This window comes from Centruroides vittatus, unplaced genomic scaffold, assembly GCF_030686945.1.
Source record: "Centruroides vittatus isolate TY-2023 unplaced genomic scaffold, ASM3068694v2 contig_250, whole genome shotgun sequence".
NCBI classification, from domain to species: domain Eukaryota; kingdom Metazoa; phylum Arthropoda; class Arachnida; order Scorpiones; family Buthidae; genus Centruroides; species Centruroides vittatus.
This window is the reverse complement of record NW_027121584.1, coordinates 357,166-379,491: the sequence shown is the minus strand read 5'-3', so window position 1 is coordinate 379,491 and position 22,326 is coordinate 357,166. Positions and strand designations below refer to the sequence as shown.

Genomic DNA, 22,326 nt, shown 5'->3' with positions numbered 1-22,326 from the left:
TATTACTATTTTGACCATTTTCACACCTCATTGCTTAAGAATTATAAAGACATTGAAGATTTTTAAATGTGATAAACATTTAATGTAAAGCTTTAATTATGTTAATTTTATTCATTTGTTTTTGTAATTAAGTTATGTAGCTTACTTTTAAATAATAATTTCAATATTTATCATTATGTATTCCATTAAATTTAAACTATATATTTTGCACAAACTGGATAAAAAATAGTTTAAAAAATCATGCCTTTAAAAGATCTAGTAATGAATTTAATAAAATTGTTTTTAAAATTTTAAATTTTTGTATTAGTGGTCTATTCCGGGGGTGGCCAACTTTTGTGTACATAAGATCTACTTTTTATCTTAAAAATATGTTGCGATCAACTTATTGTCATAGGCATAGTCTAAGTGGGCAGGGAAAAGTGTGAAATGCATACTATGTTTACACATTGTGTTTCAGTATGAGGTGCACTCCTGCAGGCTATGGGTAGATAAGCAAAATATATGTTTAAAACTATTTTTTATTTTTTAAATCACTTATTAAGTTTTCAAGATATAGACTCATAATGAAAATAAATTTCCAGACCCAACTTTTGATATTTGCAGTACGAGTTCATTCTGTACAGGTGGTACCTAAAAAATTCAATTATTTGACTCTTTTGCAAGATAGATTTTTAGTAACTTAAAATATAATTTAATTTTTTTATCAATTGCAATGTATAAGTTGTGGTACTATTTGTTTGTAAATATGAAAAAATTGTTATAAAAATGAACAGTATGGCTGATAATTTGATTATAAGATTTCACTTGCGCAATTTTTTTTTTGGCCAGGAAAATTTATCATTTTTAGACTTATTTTTTGCTAATCTATCAATAGCTCGCAGGAGTGCACCTCGTACTGAAACACCCTGTATATCTACCTACGTAAATAACAACATAATTATTTAATGGGCCAATAAACTCATGTCCAGGGAAATTAAAACAACATGAGTAATTATTAACAATATTTATTAATTCAAATTAGCTACAGATAAAGACAGATTTAGAATTTATTTTATTACCTTAATATTAATAGAAGGACTGAATTTGCATGTCTCTAAGCAAGGAATCATAATTAGGTGCATATCCTGACAAAGATGGTAATAATGAGTCTTCAGTATGGTAATCAGTCAGGACAGAATGTTGTTTAGTCTTTGTTAACTTTAAGTATGAAAATGCTGATTCACACAGGTATGTAGATCCAAAATAAGAATAAATATATTTGCTACATTTGGTGATACTGGGATATTTTTCTCAGTTGACGTATGACAGTACCAAATATTCAAGCTAAATGGCTGTGTTTTTCTATGAGTCGAGTAATAACTGCATGCATACTGTTGCCTTTGCAGGTTATGTTCACACGTTGCATTCGGTTACAAGTGTAACACATTAAGTCAAGACATTGCAAGCGATTGACCAAAATGGCTTCACGATCGATTTGTTGGCCACCCCTGTTCTATTCTATTGTAACTGATGAAGATTGATAAAACTGATCAAAAACGTTTTTATTTTACTAAATTCATTACTGGATCTTTTAAAGGCATGATTTTTTTTATCTAATTAAATTTAAACTGTTTATTTCTATAGAGTTTGTACAATGTCCAATTTGAACTGAAGCTGCCATAAAATGGCCAAAAACATTTTTTCTTATAATAAAACAAATTGCTATCTGAAAAAAATCATGTTTTTCTGTTTTTATTTGTTTTTTCAATTTTGTTCTTATGATATGGTGCAAGAATTTTGTAACATAAAGATTAATTATATTATAAATTATATAAATAAAAGATAAAAAAAGAGCTGACCAAAAAGTTGTAGATTCCAATTTCAATCCTTTGTGGAACCAAACCACCCTCTTCAGGTGTTGTGCCAATCATTATGCCTTATTTATTTGGGAAGCCCTCTTCACGTCCGTCTTGTGCCCATACAATATACACACGCAAGCTCCCTAATCACACTTTTTACATTTTTTAACCACAACACAACACAACCCTAGTCATCCTGTGTTGTAATATATCATGGATTCATGCCATAAAAAGTTCCATTGTGCCTTTTGTTTAAAATGTTTGTTTTGTATTGTGAGAACCGAGGGGGTTAAGTGGCGAACTTGACCCCACTTATTGGCTTCCTTGTCAGAGGATGGGCTATGCTGTAAGCGAGTGGGAGGGTTGGTGAGGTCAGGATAAGGTGTCAAGTGTATTCAAGGATGACATGCATAGAATACAAAACAACATATTTAATAAACACATAGATTATTACAATTATTCTAGAGTACAGAACAAATAAAGATACGATTAAAATGGTACATATCGGCACGACAATTTGAATTAGTGCATGAGCGTTTGTGCGTTAATGTTTGGTTCCGATGTCCCTCCGTCTAGGAGGTTCCCATTACCCGTTGAAGTCGGTTAAGGTCTAAAGGAATCGGAGAGGAGAGAGAGAGAGAGAGTTCTAAGTATCCAAATTAAATACCTCTTAACCTGAGTAAAAATTGGTGCTGTATATTAACAGAACTAGTTAACATTGAAATGCCTATCCTTCCTTGTCCATTGTAAATGTACAGTACTTTGTATTAATGTAAACTTTGCATAAACTGGTAACATATTAACAAGATTTGACTTATATTCAAAGGCATAAAAATTATTTTAAAATTTACAAAATGGTTCTTTTGAAAAATACCATTAAAATGAGCACTTGAAACTAACATCATCAATCTTTTATTGTAAACTACTCTACTGTTCTTTAAAAATGTCCATGTGCTTAAAAAATTATGTACATAATATTTGAATATTATGTACTGTACTTTTTGTACTTTTGACTGATGTCATTTTTTTTCTTACATAATATTCAAATGATTTATGTATATCTTTTAGCTTCTATATTTTACTATATTAAGTAATTAATTTTATCATAAGAAAATAATTTTAAAGTATATTCCTTATTACTGTTAGTTAATATAAATTTATCTCTTTTGCAATATAATTCTTTATGGCTTCAAAATATTTTATTTTCAATCAGTGCAAATTAAAGTTCATACATATTAAAATATTGGTTAATTTTCATTTATACTGTAAAATAAAATTTATTTATATTTAAAAAAAATCAGTGTGTTATTAGATAAAGTTTTTATTAAATATAATTTAATTATTTTTAAAGAAACCAAATCAAAATGAACTTCAAAGGAGAGGTGCAACATTTGCAATAACTGAAGCAGCAACATACTTTGCTGATGAATTACCTCAGAAATTGCCAAGTCTCTGGGAAACAATATTTTCTTCTTTAAAGCAAATTATTGATGTTGAAAGTTTTGGTAAAATTATCAATATATTATTAATATGTTAAAATTTTTTAGTAGTAGTATTTATAATAATAATTTAAAAAAAAAAATTATATTAATGTTTAAAATAACTAAAACCAAAATATAATTAAACTGCTCAGTTTTCACTGACTTATTTTTGAGAAATGTGTTTTAATTTTCATATATCTTAAAGAATATTTTGTTAATAAGCCAGAAATTTAAATTATTATATTTAATTATAAGTATTTTGTCTTGAAAATTAAGTATTGTGTTAATACATTAACAAAAATTATTATTATTATATTTTAAGATGGTTCTACATTTACTGACAAAGATCCTCTTGCTCAAGACCTAGTCATCAGCTTGCAACTGTTAGAAATAATTGGTCCATATTTCCATAAATCACTTCATCCAGAGGTATTCTTTTTATTTAAAATTCCTAATGATATATACTTGTAGATGTAGGAGCATATATTTTATTTTCATATATGTGTTGTATGGTATTGTACAATACTAATATACAGTAGAGCGTCGTTTATCCGAATCAATTAGGGACTGGGGTTGTTCGGATAACCGATTATGTACAAAAATATATTAACCTATCCGATGTTGAAATTTTTCTCCATTGCGTGTCGCTTTGTGTTGAATTTTCGTCGATTTTAAGCTTACCGAAAATTTTTATAATAATAATAGAGGCTATTGTATCATTAAAAATTATTTCTTTATTTTGTACAAACAAAATAAATATATTGAAAAATATAAAAACAAAAAAATTATACTTTAGAAGTTAATCTAGTATCAAAAACGTTTGATTCAGCACGACACAGTCCAACTGGAAAGCTTTCGGTTAACCGGCTTTTGGATAAACGATGCTCTACTGTAGTATTATACAATACTGTATTAGTGTTATAAGTAGTGATTGTGTGAAAATTGTTAAAATATAGAATTCAGAGCTTTTTGTTTTACATTCTTAATAAAATTAGATACTCTCTATTAATTAAAATATAAATATGTTATTGGTAGAGTTAGGGCATCTAAGCATGAAAAATCATATATAAATAGTTATAAAAAAAACTATTTGAGTTTTTTATGCCTAGATGTTCTAGCCTTAGTTATTTTTAATAATAACAATCCATATATAATTAAAATAAAACACTAACTTGAATATTGAATATAAAAAATAAAGCAACAACTTTCTTTTTTAGCTGGAATCAATATTACCACATTTATGCTGCTGTTTAGATATCCCTTATAGTGCTGTTAGACATATGGTAGCAAGATGTCTAGGAATGCTAAGTAAAGTGATTACTTTAGAAACATTGCAAATAGTTTTTAATAAAATTCTAGGAAAACTTGGGGCAACAGATAATGATATATCAAGACAAGGGGCAGTAGAAACTTTATATTGTATCCTTATAATTTATTGAATTTTTAATAATAATAGAAAATTTAATGTTGTATATATTTTGTTAACTTTTTAAAAAATTAAGTATGTATGAATAAGTATTATTCTTATTTGTACATAGCTTTATAAAGTCTGTTAAAGGCTACAAATAAATAAAAAGTTATATTAAAGGTTATTAGACTATTAAAAGAGTCACTTAAAATTTCAAATATATAAACATCAGACTGTATTTGACAAATTCTTTAACTTTTAATTTAAGTAATATAAGTTTTAATATAGCTTAATGTTTAAAATTAACTGTTTTATGTATTGAATTATAACCTTAACCACTTTAAGGTATTATTAATAAAATGAATTTAGACATTGTTCCATATATAGTTCTACTTGTTGTCCCCATGCTTGGACGCATGAGTGACCAAAATGAAAGTGTTCGATTAACGGCAACACATTGTTTTGCTTCACTTATTAGATTGATGCCACTTGAAGTAAGAATTTTAAACATTATTTTAAATAATTTTAATATAATAAAAATACAGTATATTTATAACTTTTTCTGATCTTTTGTTTTTTCTATCTTTAAATTAAATTAAAATTTTTATGTTATTTAAATATAAATTCTAAATATTATTTTTATTTAATTACATTGCAAAAAATTATTACTTTTTTTGTTATTAAATATAGACAGCATAATTCATATGTCTGTAATTTCTATTTCAGGGAGGAATGAAAGATCCACCAGATCTTAGTCCTGAATTAATACAGAGAAAGGCAGAAGAACGACGTTTTTTGGAACAGTTAATGGATTCAAAAAAACTTGAAAATTTCAAAGTTCCTGTGCGAATAAATGCAGAATTAAGATCATATCAACAAGTTAGTTATTGATTTTATATTTATGTCAGTATATTGTTATTAGAGTAAGCTTGAATTATGAATTATAAATCAAATTATGAACACTTTTTTTTTTCAAATGATTTTAATTTGATATACGATATGATGCATGGTAATAAGCATTATATTTAATAAATAGAAAAGAATATTAGCAGTTTGATACTACTTTATTTTAAATCAAAGAATGCTAATATAAATATCATAAAATATTTATATTATTTTGCTTATTAGTATATTATACAATACTGATAAACACAAATATTAAATATGATCAATACAAATACTTTAATTGTATCCATTTATGAACTGTAATTTTTATAAATCCATTGTTTTGTGATGAAAAATTCAATTTCATAAATATTTATAGAAGTTGCTTTATATAGATTGTTCAAAACTATTCATAATTAAAAATAATAAAATTTAAAAATTAAAACTAAAATTTGTAACAAGTATTAATAATAATGGTTTCTGGAAAAAATTTAATATTTTTTATAAAGGACTTTTTAAAATAAATTTATTTACTTTAAATTATTGTTAATTAAAACAAAAACAGAGAAACTAATAAAGTATTACCAGTATAAATGTTATAATTGAAATTCAGCAATTGAAACACAATATAAGTGAAAAAATAGCTTGCTGGTATTTCTATAAACATTAAAGAACTAAAATTTATATCACTTTTGTATTGTCATTTAATTTTATTGCAACTTTTAAATATTTGTAAAATTTTTATACAAATATACATACCTGAATTTTTATTAAAATATGTTTTATAAAATTATCCAGTATACTGTACACATAAACATAAGAATGAAGAACTTGAATTGCTCACTGTAATAAATCTGTATTGAAGGATATCATTTAACAGAATATAATTAATAAAATGTTTATAGGTAATATGACTTAACAGAATAATATATAGCGGAACCCCGGTTAACGAACTTAATCCGTTACTCAACTCCGTTAACTGAAGCAATTTTCCCATAGAAATGAATGCAAATACAGTTTATCCATTGTAGCTGAAATTTTAGTAAATTTTTGTGACTTTATTTGCAAAATATAGTAGGTTTTCTTCGATGAAAATGTAAGAAAACATAGTGTCTATCATTACAGCAACAAACATGTAAACTTTATTTAATAAAATAGCACTGTACATAGCTTCGTTTGTTGTGGTTGGTGGCAGAGGAGTGGAGATATACGGAGCTTAATGCTTAGAAGGGAAATCCCCTCCAAAAAAATAACTGGTAGCACTTCATCGGGAGATTCTTTGAGTCAACATCTCTTTTGGTAAGGAACAAGAAATTGATCTAAAGTTGATTGTCTTACTCTCTTAATCAAAATTTTTCTCAAATGAAATAGGGCATTGTTATTTTCTATTGCCATGATCATTTTTCTCTTTCTTGGAGGCCATATTGATTAAATATATAAATCATGAAACCAAAAAAAGAAGTTTAACGCAAACGCTCAGAAAAGCAATGCTTAACTCGCACATGCCTAACGGCAACTAAAATTTGACACAAAAAACTGTTATATTCATTATCTGAATTTTGTCTGTTATCCAAGACAAACTTTTTGGAAAATAAAAGTTCGTTAACCAATTTGGTCATTAACCAGGGCATTCGTTAACCGGGGTTCCACTATATTGATGATAATAGAAATGTTAGGTATAGATGCATATTTTATTTGTATGAATGATATATATTTATAAATAAATTATTTACATTTTTATTATATAATTTAATTTTCTAAATTTAAATATTACTTAGGATGGAGTGAATTGGCTTGCTTTCTTGAATAAATATAAGTTGCATGGAATCCTATGTGATGATATGGGATTAGGAAAAACTTTGCAATCTCTTTGCATTTTAGCTGGTGATCATTACTTACAAGAAAAGCGGTACAAAGTAAGTTTATAAATTTTGTTAGAAAAACATTATTTTTGGGGTAAAGCATGTTATGCTACTTTGTCTTTCATATCTTTAAGACTACGATTATAATTTTTCTGACTACAAATAAAAATAAAAATAAAAAACTAAATTTAACTTCATTCAGAAGTTTAATATCATCATTTATTGCTTAAATAATTTTAGCATGGTCATTATTTTATTAGAAACTGATAAAGGACAATACAAAATGCTAAAACCTTGCATTTTTATATAAATAATTATTTAACTTGTTGTTTGGGATTTTATAATGTTGTGAAGGTCCTTTTATAGTTCAAAGATTTTTTAATGATTTACTATATTGCTAGATTGTTTATTTTTCTTAATCTAATACATCATCAACTGCCATAAATAATTGGGCTATAAATGATTAAAGATTTTCAATAAATTTGGCACTCGAGGTAGGCGTTAGGCACCATCTCTTATTAAAATTAATAATTATAATAATTAAATAAATTTAGATTAAACTGGAAGAAAAGAATTGGCCCGAAGTGGGACTCGAACCCGCAACTCCTGCTTACCATCCGGTCCAATTATTTACGGCAGTTGATGATGTATTGGATTAATATTATTGGGTTTGATGAGTGTTTGTATTTTTCTTAAATATACAAACATATTGGCATTATTGTCATAATATTTATTGATACTTGAATTGTTAATGAAAAAAAGGAAAGAAGAAACTAATATTGTTGTTTTAAGATAATGATAATAATAATAATAAACCACTAAAAAGTTGTTTTTTATTATGAAATTGTATTTACTTGAATAATCTGCACACTTTTTCTCCAAAAAATTATAACAAAAAGTTTGGATGTGCAGTTTATTCAAAATAAATTTGGCAACATAGTGCATGAAGTGTATGGTGCTTTCAGTTACCAGTTAGTATGTATTTTGCTTATTTTACTAGTGATAAATGTAGTAGATAATGAATATGAGCAATATTATTAAACATTTTGGTGTGTCTAATTCTGTAAAAATGAGGGTAAATAAAGCAAGTTAAATGTAGAACTGAGACTGACAGTATATAATATTTATACCCTGTATATTACCTCTTAATTTAAGTTATTGGTCTTTTATCTGTTTTCCACCTTTGATTCAAATTAAACAATGTAAGGAGGTTTTACTTTCATTTAATTAGTAAATTAATTTATTGTAAAGTACATTATTGCAAATTTCAGATAATTTATCTTTATCTGATGTACAAATAACTTATTTTTTTTCTCAGTATTTTTATCTTTTAATACCACATTGACTTGTTAATTGAGAACTGCCATATTGAATGCTACAAAACAGCAAGAGTGAATCTAACCATTGTGTTACAATCATAAATTAGTAAACTTTCTTAAATATGTAATAAATTGTTTTTTTCTTTTTTTTTTTTTTTTAAAGTAGAACCTTAAAAAATGGGGCATGTGGATTACTCAAGGATGCAGGTTATTTGAGTAAATGTGATAATTGTTAATTATTTAATTTGTTAACAGAAGTCCATAATACATTATATTTCAATCATGTTTTTACAAATAAATAGAAAAGTTTCAAAGAACAATTGATATCTATCCCCAAAAATTAAAAAATATACATAAGATCACATAACAATTTAATATATTTTATATTAAAAAAAGAAAATATTGGTTACTATGATCAGACATAAATAATGTAAAAATCAGTTACAAAATGATATTTATGGACATTTTTTTTTAAACTAATAGGAAACAAAAAGTCCAGATAGCAAGCCGTTACCCTCTCTTGTAATTTGTCCTCCAACATTGACTGGTCATTGGGTTTATGAAGTTGAAAAATTTATTTCTCCACAGTATCTAAATCCTCTTCATTATACAGGACCTCCTGCTGAAAGAATAAGGTATTTAGTAATTAATAATGTTTTAAATAAAAATTTAAGCTATGTACAATGTAGATTTATTTACTCGAATAGTTAAATATATGCAAGTACTTTTGACATATATAAATCTAATGCAGACAGATAGTACAATTTTTTCCTTATACTATATTTGGTGCCATAGGTGAATATGTATAATGTAATGTTTAAATAGAAGTAGACTGTTTATAAAAAAAATGTAATAATATATTCAATAGGGATTGTTAAATATATTACCAGAAAAACCTGATATCTTAAAAAAGTCAAATATATTAAGGTCCTTTTAGGCATCAAAGTTTGATCCTTAATATTTCAAAGACAAATATAAGCATCTAAAAGCCAATAGTTATGTTAAAACCAAATGATTGCCAAATTAGATTGGGCTATATTACTGCTACTGTTAATAATTAAATGCTAAGTAATTTATCCTAGAGGTAGGCATTAGGTGCTATCTCTTATTAAATTTAATAAATATAATTAAAAGATATTTATTTATTAATTTAATGGATAACAGGTTTACATTCATTTTACTCTAATCAATGAAGCTATAATGTAAATCTGAATTTTATTTTAGAGATATCTATATATATAATATATCAATAGATGCTGCACTCCTAACCACCTTTGGTGGTCCAATCCTGACATTTTACATCACTTCATAATGCTCTTGTATCTGTGATGGAATTTATAGTAATTTTTTTAACATCACTAGTTATACATGTATTAATTATGTTAGTTAATGTAATTTTACTGAGAATCATGCAAGAATGTCTATTAATTATGAAGAATAATTCTAATTTTTAAGTAAACTGTAGATTACATTTATTTTATCTATTGTAAATATTATATTTTAGTAATAACTATATATCTTATGATGTGCATTTATTAATGAATATTAAAAAATGCTTCTGATATTAATATAAATAAGTTATAAATGTAATAAGCCAACAACTACCAGATGATATCGAGCTATTATATTACAATATTCTAAATTAATTACTAAATAATTTGTCACTAGAGGGAGGAATTAGGTGCCATCTCTTATTAGATTTAATAATTATAATTAACTTAAATAATTTAGAAAATTCTGGAAGAAAATAATTTACCCAAACCTGCAACTGCCGCTTACCGTGCAGATGCGTTGCCAGTTACACTCCCGAAGCCTCCAGTTCAGGCCAATTGTTTTCTTCCAGATTTTTTTAAATTTAATTATAATTATTAAATCTAATAAGAGATGGCAGCTAACGCCTTCCTCTAGCGACTAATTACTTAGTAATTAATTTAAAATAATCGCAATATAATAGTCAAATATAATCTGATAGTTGTTGGCTTATTACATATGTACAGTACATCGGGTTAAGTTATAAACAAAATTTTATTATTAGAACTAAAATATTATTTTCTTAAAATTAATATATAAATGTTTTTATAATTAACATTAAGAAAAATCATTTTATTTTTTTAGTATTTTGATTATTTTTATTTTTATTTTTTAGTATTTTTAGTATTTGGATATTTGTGCAATAAAATAATATCTAAACATTAATTTTCAAATATAAATAAAATTTATTTTAAAAATTATCTAATTGTAATTTCATAAACTTTTCAGACTCCGCAATAAAGCAAAAAAACATAATTTAATAATTGCTTCATACGATATTGTTCGAAATGACATTGATTTCTTCAGTTCATTCCATTGGAATTACTGTATTTTAGATGAAGGTCATATTATCAAAAATGGAAAAACAAAAGTATGTATATCATATATATCAAATACAAATATAAGTTTTTTATTGCAATTAATTATAAACAAACAATAAAGTATAAACAGTGTGTGTGTTTATTCTTATCATTTTTATTCTTATAAATATAAAAACTATTTTTTAGTCAGCATACAGTAACTTAATATATTCATATTATTTTTCCATTTTTATTAGTTAATTTTAAAAATGACTTATTACAAATTTTTTATTTTAGTTTACCTTACACGCATTTTAATTTTGTATATATTAAGAAATGAGAATTCTTTATGGGAAGACTACTGTTGTAATGTTCAGTTTTTCAAAATCATGAAATCAAACTAATTTTACAAATATTTCTGCATATATACTTGTTTAAACTTTGATTTTGTGGCTGTTTTATATTAATTGCTTTGATACTATCCTAAAGTCTAATATTGAAAGAAAATTCTTTTTCTGTGGACATTTATTGTTCAGTATAAGAAAGAAAAAATTTTAGAACAGTGGAACAAGCTTTATTTTTGGTAATACAATAAACTCTGCTTATTGTAATCATAAATATTTTTATAAGCTGTTTAATGCCATCAGAATTAGTGTAATCTTAAACATGCAGTTTAATAATAATTATATTTATAACAGTATTAACCAGTGATTGTGGGAAAATTATTGCCTTTTTGTGGTCACATGTACTTTCAATTGAAAATGAAAACAAAGAATAGTGATGGTATCTCCCGAACAGTGCATTGCAGAAAGAAGCTGTTAAATGATTCTTGTGAACTTTTTAAGAGTTATCCTACCTCCATAATTAGAGCTGTCAGTTGTCAATATCCTAAGTGTAAACGTAGCACTAAATGCAAATATTTTATGTAAGACTGTTTTCATTCAAAAAATCGTCTTGCCTAAACCATTGGTTTTAGAACAAAATTTAATAGCTTAATCAATTCATCTTTTCATTGCACAGAAGCTATTTTTGGCGTGGAGATGATCTGGAAAAAACAATGCCCATTATTAGGGGTTAAAGTATGAATTTCCAGTAAACATCCACTTTGAGGATGCCCTGTGTAAAACTGAAACCCTATCATAAGAAAAAGTGAATTTTTCATAAAGTACATTTATGAAGCCATTCAGATGCTTCATGAGAGTTGTTGCATGAAAAAAGCTCTAACTGCAAACATATGGTTGATTTTTCTTTTTGAAAATGACTAGTGATCAAAAAGTTGACTTTTTGTTCAGTGGTCACTCAGTTGTATTTTTTCCACATTCACTATCCTCTAAAAGCAAAAGTGAGATTTTTAGCAAGTTTTCTTGGTCTGAATTTCATTTTGTGCATTTTTTAGCCTGTTTGGCCACTTTGACCATTTATCATTCAACAGCTATTGATCCTAGAAGGCTGCCATTTGCACCATCATAGAGAGCAGATCAGTTCTACAAAACATATATAGCTTGATTTTCTGCAAAGTACACCCAATCTCAGAGTTTGTAATTGTCACTTTAGTATTGAGAAACACAAAAAAGAAAATTTTTTGGGAAATGATTGTAACTTAGCCAAGTTTTTACTAAAACAGAAGAAATTTGGCAGATTAACACAGCTTTTTATGTTCTTTGAAATGGTGCAAACAATGATTGGATCTGATCATTGTTTGAAATCATTAATTATTCACATCAATCAATCAGAAATGGACTTTTTGTAAATTGTTTGAACTCAAGATCAAGCTCAAAGTTAACAGCATTCATTAATTGAATTTCCAGAGCCCAGAAGGGGTTTGAAAATGTTTGTTTTTCGATGTTTTTGGAAAATTTTTTGGCGTTATTGCATCGTATATTGGTTCCAAGTGCGTAATTTTTTAAGTTACTGTGGTGTGGTGAGTGGTTATTTAATGCTTTCTTTTGTGAGGGGATAGCCGGGGGCAGAGAGTCTTGATAGTACTCTTTACCGCTTAATTGGCGTTTAGTCTGTGAGACTAGCCCACTGTCGTCGAAGGATGACTTCCTAAGTTTTTGTTAAAGAGCAGAAATTCATGTGAACTCCTGCAAGTTGTTTTTCCTAACACCAGCCTAGTTATAGCGTTAGGCACGCTAACATTCTTTCGCGAGGAATTTTGAGTGGGAGAGTCGTGAGTAAGTGGAAAGGTTGTTAGTTCAAATTTGAGTCACAAATGAGGCCATGTTAAAACAATAACAATAAAATTTAATATAACCAAATTAAATGGATAAATACAATAAAAATATGAATGAAATAGAATCCTAATTAATGAAATTACAAATGATATATTCTAGACTTACCTCGTGGAGATACCAACTTATCTAACTTAATCTAAATTATCCTATACCCATGAGAGAGTTTACATCAATCTAACAATTCATGTTACCTTCACTTGAGGTTTATTCTTGGCTTCAGTCAACTTTACATTCTTTACATTGGGAGAAGATTTTGAGGAGAAGCTAGGTACACATTTATAAATTAATTACATCTTCTATATGGCCAACACTATACATAACTTCATATGGCAAAGTTTGGTTTTTATGAACTGCCATCTTATGGTAGTTTCATTGGAAGAGCTACCCCAAATGGCAGAAAAATGCCTCTTTTTATAGCGACGGCTCAGTAACGTGTACAAAGGCCATATCTGAATCATCTCTCAAGTCGGTCGTCTAAAGGAAGTTCAACTTCCCCTCTCTTGTAAAAACGAAAGAATTGTACATCCTTCGTGAAATTATCAAATATAATTTCTACAAATATTTTAAAAATAAAGAAGCCCCAAATCTGGACTCTCACACTTTGATTATACTCTTGCAGTTTCCATTCTGTAAGTTGCTTTGTCTTGTTGATTCAATATAAGATGACTTTGTTTCACCTTCCTCTGTCTTTCTTTCATAATCAGTATTTTTATGCTGTAGATTCTCTTTGTCACATTACCAAAATATCTGAGTTAAGATTGACTTTTGTGGAAGATAATGTCAATATTCAGTTCTTTTAAAATGGTATTAGTGTAATATTCTGTCCAAGATATATGTAGCATGTGCTTGCACACACATTTCAGAAGTATTTATTTTTTTTTTCTGTTATACTTTTTCAATGGACAAATTTATTCATATTTATTATTTCAAACTGTTTTATATACAGTTTTTATTTAATATTTTGACCATTTATTATGATTGAAATAATTGATTATTAACTAAGAACTAGCAAAATATACAAATTTTGGATGCTATTATTTATTTGTTACTTTGATGTTATTACAGAGAGAGCTTTCTATCAACATCAAAAATAATGATGGCATTACATAAGCAAAATTTTTTGTAAACATTATTAATACTTTTTGTGATTAATACATAACCACTGCTTGAAAGATTAATCCTTTTGATCTATAATTATGTTTTATTAGTAGGAAAATCATAAAATTTTAGAACAGTCATAATAATTATTGAAAAAAGCAAATTCCAATTGGAAAATAATTCAAAAATATCCTGCAAAAACCTTTTTACTTTCCAACACACTTATTTAATGATTGGATAAACATTTTGAAACTACTTTACAGATCAACTTCAGGTCTAACTATATATTATTTTTTTTTGTTAATATATAGGTAGACCTGAAGTTAATGTAAAGCAGTTTGAAAATGTTTGTCCAATCATTAAATAAGTGTGCTGAAAAGTAGAAAGGTTGTTTGCTTGATATTTTTGAATAGTTATTGCATCAGGAAATGAAAGTTTGAAATATAAAGCTATACATTGTGTAACATTAAATAATATTTGAACATCAGAGCCAAAAGGATTAATATTTTTTAATTACCAAAAAATTTAAATTGGTTAGCAGCTACCATATTTACTTAAATATAAAATGTCAGCATATCTAAGACACAATTCAATTTTTATATGCTCATCCACAGATTATTATTTATGTCAATAGAACTGCTTCTGTTGACATATATTTGTTCAGTAAGTTATATATCACTGTCTTCTGTGGTGTTGAAGTCAGAAACCTGTTCAATTTGTGTTAAGCTCTTCTAAATCAACATTAGATTCAATGCTCAAAACCTCTCTAGTGCTGTTTAAAACATTATAAATGCAAAATTTCTAGAAAGAGTGCTAAACAATTGAGACTCTCATCCAAGTATTTATTACATTACTGTAATACATACAACTATTAACCTTAATTTTAAAACCAGTAAACTTTAATTTAACTTATTTTGAACAATTTTTGAATTTCAAATTTATTTCTAAATTTTAAATATTGTAATGAGCATATGTATTGTACATTCCAAAATTAGAATGTTGAGCTATATAGACCCAAAGTAGATCTATTAATAGATCAAAAGCATTTATCAGTGTAGAATTAAACCTTACCAATTTTAAATTAAAGACTAATAGTTGTATGTGTCGAGGAATGATTTGTCCAGCTTTTGTGAGTAATTGTGACATTACTGTAAGGCTAACAAGGTTAAGCTAAGTCAACCTCTTAAATATTTGCTATTACAAATGTATTGGTCTAATAAAATCATTAAAATGATGATAGAATTTGTAACAGAGAAGTAAGATGCATGGCACTAAAGGTTGCTTATTATGACATATTACATTGAATCTAAGAAACACCTAGGTTCAGAGATACTAAAACATAAAAATAGTGCATCTTACATTTGAGTAAATATGGTATTAAAATGAATTTGCTACAATTTATAAATGTCGGTAAATATGAGAATTGTAAAAAAATTTTTTAAACAAGGTTACTCTTATATTTATATAAATTATGAAAAGGAAAAAGTTTGAAGTTAATAATACTTTCTTCATTGAGAAAGAATAATTTTTTTCCTTTACAGTTAGCCAAAGCTATTAAACAACTATCAGCAAATCATAGATTGATATTGACAGGTACTCCAATTCAAAATAATGTACTGGAATTATGGTCTCTCTTTGACTTTTTAATGCCTGGATTTCTTGGAACTGAAAAACAGTTCACTGCCTGTTACAGTAAGCCAATTTTGCAAAGTCGAGATGCAAAATCATCATCTAAGGAGCAAGAAGCAGGTGAATAAGAATTTTTTAAATATTACATGAATGAAAATTTGTATGTAATGAAATTTTCATATTATATTAAATGTTTAAGAATATTTTTTTTACTTTCATTATAAATCATTTTTAAATAATAATAATATTTTACAGAAATAAGTTACTAAATAATTTATAATAATTTGTTTTCTGTTTTAGGATTATTAAGTTGTTTTTTCTTGTAAAAAAATTATATATTAAAATAATTGAAATTTTGTGATAAATTATCTTTAGTTTCAACAAGTTTAAGTGTAGAGGCATTTAATGATACAATATTTTTTCATATTTTTGCATACAAAACTTCATTGATTAGAAATTATGAAGTTTGCTTATCAAGAAATTTTATACCATATCATATATATAATTTGAATTAATTGATATTAAATAAGTTCTGGTTATAAATACTTTTATTTTCATTTCATTATTAAAGAAAATGTAAAATGATTTAAGTACAAAAATTTTTAATTAAGATAGATCTTTGATTTGTATATATATTAATAACTAATTTATTAGTATGTATGTATATATATATATATATATATATATATATATATATATTTATTTATTAGTGTATATATATATATATATAAAATTAGTTCACTAACATGGATTATTACACCTATCATTTCATTTTTAATAATTAAATTATGTGTTATTTAAAATTCAATTATAATATGGTAATGTTTTATGTTTAGGAAAGTTATTATTTCATATACTTTGAGAAAATATTTAATTATGAATTTTAAATAATCTTTTTATCTAAAGATTTTGATAAAAAATATTCAGATAATTTCAGTTAAGTTAACAGCAGTTCCTCAGAGAATTTTATTATTAAATTTTGTAATAACTTTTGAATGCCTATTCAGAAAAAGTTTATGAAAGTGTGGCAATATTTCTTAGATTAAATCCAATTATAAATTTGAATTTATTTATTAACTAAAAATTGTTTATTTTATTAAAGATATTGACATGTTTCATTTATGCACACATAAAGAAGCCAAACCTTGTTTTATTTTGGTTTTTATTTATTCATTAACATGATATGAATTTTTATTTTAGAATGTATTAAAAATACAAAATAATAATAATAAGGTACAAAAAGTTTACAACACTGCACCAGGAACTAGCTAAACACCTAACACACATTATCATCAATCCACAAGACATGCCAAAATTTCTTACTCAGGGCATCACCTACATGAAACCTAAAAACAACAATATTACAGACCCTACACAGTGTTCCACACAGTTGGCTGCTACATATCCTACACATGTACAAAATACATCCATCACTCATTGCATTCTTCCGAAACACTATGCAGCACTGGAGAACAATGCTATATCTCGGGATTCATAACACTTCCATACAAACATACCAAATATTCATTAGGTGAGGAATTTTTCCAAAAGATTCCTTGAGTTCTCTCTGGTTTTGCTTAGCCCTGAACCCATTATCTGACATGTTAAACAACATGCAATATGGTTACAATATCAGACATGAAAAAACAACACAGTATACACTGTCGCATCTCATGTACATGAATGACGTAAAACTTTATGCATCCACACAAATATACATTCATACACCAAGGACATACAAATGGAGTATGGCCTAGACAAATGCAAAACACTTCACATAGAAAAAGGAGTCTCGTAGAAAGGAGATTTTGCACTTGGAAATAGAGATGTTATTGAAACCATGGAAGCGGGCAAGTTTTAAGAGTATTTAGGATTCTAACAGGCTAAACTAACAGAACATGCACAAATAAAGTAAAGATTAATTAAAGAATACCAAAATAGGTTAAATGCTATTCTCAGAACACAGTTAAATGCAAAACACACAGTTAAAGAAATAAACACATATGTCATTCCAGTACTCATGTATTCGTTTGGAGTTATACATTGGACTCACACAGATCTTGAACAACTTCAAAGGAAAACAAGAACAACCCTTACTAAGCATAAACAACTTCATCCTAAATCCAACATAGAAAGATTAACCCTTTCATGTAAAGATGATGGACATGGCCTGATTGACATAGTAAATCTTCGCTACAAAAAATACAGACACTGCAAGAGTTTTTCTATAAAAAACAAGAAACGTTATGGTTACATAAAGCAGTAACTCTAGCAGACTCAAATAACTTACTATTAAACTTACACTCACATTATATGGACACGACACAACATATAAAAATCATAGATGCCATTAAGCAATCATGGGCTGGTAGCAACTGGTGTCAACTGAGTATTACTCACTAAACCCAACATAATAATAATAGTCACCATTTTCAAACAAAAATTTCATTTAAATTGAGATGATGTAACATTTAAAGAAATGATAACTGTATGTAAAAATACAGAAAAATGAATGTAATCCATAATCAATTACAGAATTTTCATAAAAATTACCGAGGAAATTATTTTAAAATGTACCAGCTAGAACCTCAGTTCACAATATAAAAATTAAAACCTTACTGTTTACAGCAAATAATTTCAGTCTTGCACTATCAGTTACTGAAGAAATATGATGTATATTATTGCCTGACAAAGTTTATTAAGCAAGTTTTAACGTTTTATTGTTAGTGAGAAAAAGCAAGTTACTTCGATACAGAGTTACTGTATGAGAAGATAGATGTATTTTAAAAATTAAAATAAAAACAAAACTTTTTATTACAGTAATTTTAAATACATTGTTGAAAGAAAAGATATAAATATTATTGTATAAAAATTAAAATATTAGAAATAAATATGAATAAAGTTTTTAAAAATATATTATCATTTATAAATTATATAATATAATAACCTCAAAGATAAAATTAATCCAATTTTTTTTTAGGTGTTTTGGCTATGGAATCTCTTCATAGACAAGTTTTGCCATTTTTATTAAGAAGAATGAAAGATGATGTTCTACAAGACTTGCCTCCTAAAATCATTCAAGATTACTATTGTGAACTCAGCCATCTTCAGGTAAAAAAAACAAATTCCAAAAACTATAAATATTTGAAGAGTATAACATTCTTTTTTAAAATTTATTATTTATATATTAATTCTAGGTACAATTATATGAAGATTTTGCTAAAAGTCAGGCTAAGAAGAATCTTGAAAATACACTTGAAGATGATTCATCTAGTAATGTTGCAACATCACATATTTTCCAGGTAAAATATTCAATAATTTTGTAAAATATATCAATGTAATCAAAATTATTTAAATTAATATGATTTTTTATGGAAAAGTATATTAAGACAAATATTCTACCTTACATTCAGAAATAAGTGCAATGTCTGTTGTGATTATGTGTAATTTTATCACACGTAATTTTGTTAAGTTATTCAGGTCTGACTTATATATGCTTGTATATCAGGGTTGAATAGATGTTATTTGTTGTAATCAGCATTTAATTTTTATTATTTTTTATAAGTAGAGATATATTAACTGAAGTGAAAAAATTAACTTAAACCGTTATCTCTTGCACAATTAAAGCATTAAACTTAATTATTCTTTACCACATTATTATCAATTTTCAAGTTAAAGTACAGTACATCAACACTTTTGCTGCTGCTGCATTGAACCAAAATGATTCACCAAATATGCCAGTTTGTTTGTTTTTTTTTTTTTTTTTCATAAGATATGTCACTGTTATATACAGATTTAGAATAAAAAGAAATTTTATTCATTTTAACATTTAATTTTCAATATTTATTGAATTACATATAATGATGGGAAAGTGTGTCACCAGCATCTACCCGAGGACAAAATGATAAAAAACCGTTATAATTAAATATATAATGGAAAAAGTATTAAACCAATCAATAAAGTATAATCTCCAAACTATTTGTTACATTTTCAGATAGTAATAAATGACATCTGAAAAACAATGCACATGCAATTTAAAAAAATTATCAGAATTTGAATGATGCAAAATTGCATCACTTGGTAGCAAAAATGTTAAAATACACTGATAACAATAGTAGCAACTACCGTTATCAGTTGCTAATTGTGATTACATTGAAAAAGTCCCAAAACACATTTAAAATACACCATTATTGTAATAAGTTTAAGTCATTAGTTTCAAGTAAAGGAGCATTTTTAAGTTTTTTCTTATTGGTCTCAACATATGATTAACAATTTACACTTGTTATCAGTTACCAGTTATTTTATCAATTTAACCAATACTTTAAAAGTTAATTTAATTATTATTTGTTTATAGTATAACAGTTAAATTTTTGGCATTTGTTATTTCAGTTATAGACTGCATGAATTACTATTAATTAATTATAATTATATAAAACCAAAATATTTATTTATTATTTTAACATGTCTTTTTAATGTTGGAATGAATAGAAAGAAATTTCAACTAATTGTAGTTTTATTTACTAGTGCCATTTAATGTTGTTGGTTTGTTGTTGTTATCAGTTTATGTGAGTTTATAAGTAATTACAATAAGCAGATTCTTCTTTATCACGCTTTTATCAAAAAATTAACATTTGATTATATTTCATTAATAATCTTAATGAAAAACATTTTCAAATGCCAGATTATCTATCACTATATTAAGGCTAATAATTGATTAAATACAAATCATTTTGGCTAGACATAAGTGGCTACCATCTCTTGATAAGTTTAATAATTAGAATTAAGTTAATTTAGAATATTTTGAAAAAAAAATTTTACTTGAATCTGCAACTCCTGCTTACTGTGTGGGTACATTGCCAGTAACATATCTGCACAAGGCAGATGTGTTTGGCAATAAATATATCAGGTAGTTGTTTACTGTTTACTTTTAAAACTGTATTCAATCGCAAAAAATAACTTACATTCAAGATAAACAGTCTGATTGGGTATGTTTAAAAGAAGTGGCATCATCATTACTTATTATGTTTACCTTATTTTTGCCATCATATTCTAATTTGCAACTCTCAAATGAAAAATTGTTATTAAAAAAATTGTAAACTTTAATGAAATGTTTTCTCAAGCAATTTTAATAAATTTTATAAGTGAAATGAAACTGGATAAAATACTAATGAAACTTTCACTTTAAGTTTCAGCATTACAGAACATTTTATCAGAATAACAACAAATACTGTATGTTAATATAATGCGATAAGAAAAAGATATTCAAAATTTGGAACATTATTATTCTAATGTTTGAATTAAATCCTATTCATAAAAATTATTTGCTGCAATATTTTTCAGTTTTTAAAATGTTAGTTTAAAGTTTATCTTAAAGGCTTTCAATATAAACATAAAATTTGTTATACTTTTAAAATTTTTAAATAAATTATTTTTTTATTACTTATCATATGCTAATATTTATATTAAATAAAACTGAATTTATGCTTACATATTGAAATTTTTTAGGCTCTGCAGTATTTGAGAAAAGTGTGCAACCATCCAAAATTAGTATTAAGTAATCAGCATCCTGAATTTGAACGTATTAGTACTCAACTAAAGGAACAGAATTCAACTCTTTCTGACATTCATCATGCAGCCAAGCTCTGTGCTTTGAAGTAAATATTAGTATTAATTGTAGTGATTTAATTTTACTGTTTTCTTATGTTATACATAGTTTAATGTGTATTAAACATTTCTAAATAAACACTCTATCCAGTAAAGAAAAATACTTTAATAAGCAAAACAAATGTTTTCAACTGTTTTAAACAGTCACTATCAGGTTTAACTGGGTAAATTCAAATGGAAATTACAATTGGAATATAGTATTTAAATAAAAGGAACATCAATTTTATTGAATGTAACATACACATATGTGTCATCTATTACACGTAAAGTTCAAATGAATTATTGTTTGTGCTTTTACAGGAATGGAAAAGCATCCAATTAATGTACCATACTTTACAATGGTTGAAAATGTTTGTTTTGTGTGTTATATTAAAGTATTTTTCCTTGGTGGATTTTGGTGTTAGAATGCTTATTTTAACTGCATCCAGTTGTTTAGGTTGTTTATTTAAAAATTTTTACTTTGGTTACAATAAGAGATATGGTATTAAAATTATGAATTACATTGAATTAACACAAAGCAATAAAGCCGAACAACTACTGGATTACATCAAGCTAATTTTCTGCAATTACACATT

The 22,326-nt window shown here is 26.1% G+C and overlaps 1 protein-coding gene across 1 annotated transcript in view; it reads left to right on the top strand.

Moving 5' to 3' along the window:
- Positions 1-22,326, top strand: part of Hel89B (histone acetyltransferase 1) — a 123,653-nt gene that overhangs the window by 94,852 nt on the left and 6,475 nt on the right. Inside the window, exons 25-36 of the mRNA XM_067265837.1 lie at positions 3,190-3,343; positions 3,642-3,748; positions 4,537-4,738; positions 5,073-5,221; positions 5,454-5,606; positions 7,391-7,528; positions 9,277-9,428; positions 11,053-11,194; positions 16,000-16,207; positions 19,068-19,198; positions 19,285-19,389; positions 21,593-21,741. Of these exons, the coding sequence (XP_067121938.1) occupies positions 3,190-3,343; positions 3,642-3,748; positions 4,537-4,738; positions 5,073-5,221; positions 5,454-5,606; positions 7,391-7,528; positions 9,277-9,428; positions 11,053-11,194; positions 16,000-16,207; positions 19,068-19,198; positions 19,285-19,389; positions 21,593-21,741 (1,790 nt within the window). The remainder of the gene's footprint in view (positions 1-3,189; positions 3,344-3,641; positions 3,749-4,536; positions 4,739-5,072; positions 5,222-5,453; positions 5,607-7,390; positions 7,529-9,276; positions 9,429-11,052; positions 11,195-15,999; positions 16,208-19,067; positions 19,199-19,284; positions 19,390-21,592; positions 21,742-22,326) is intronic.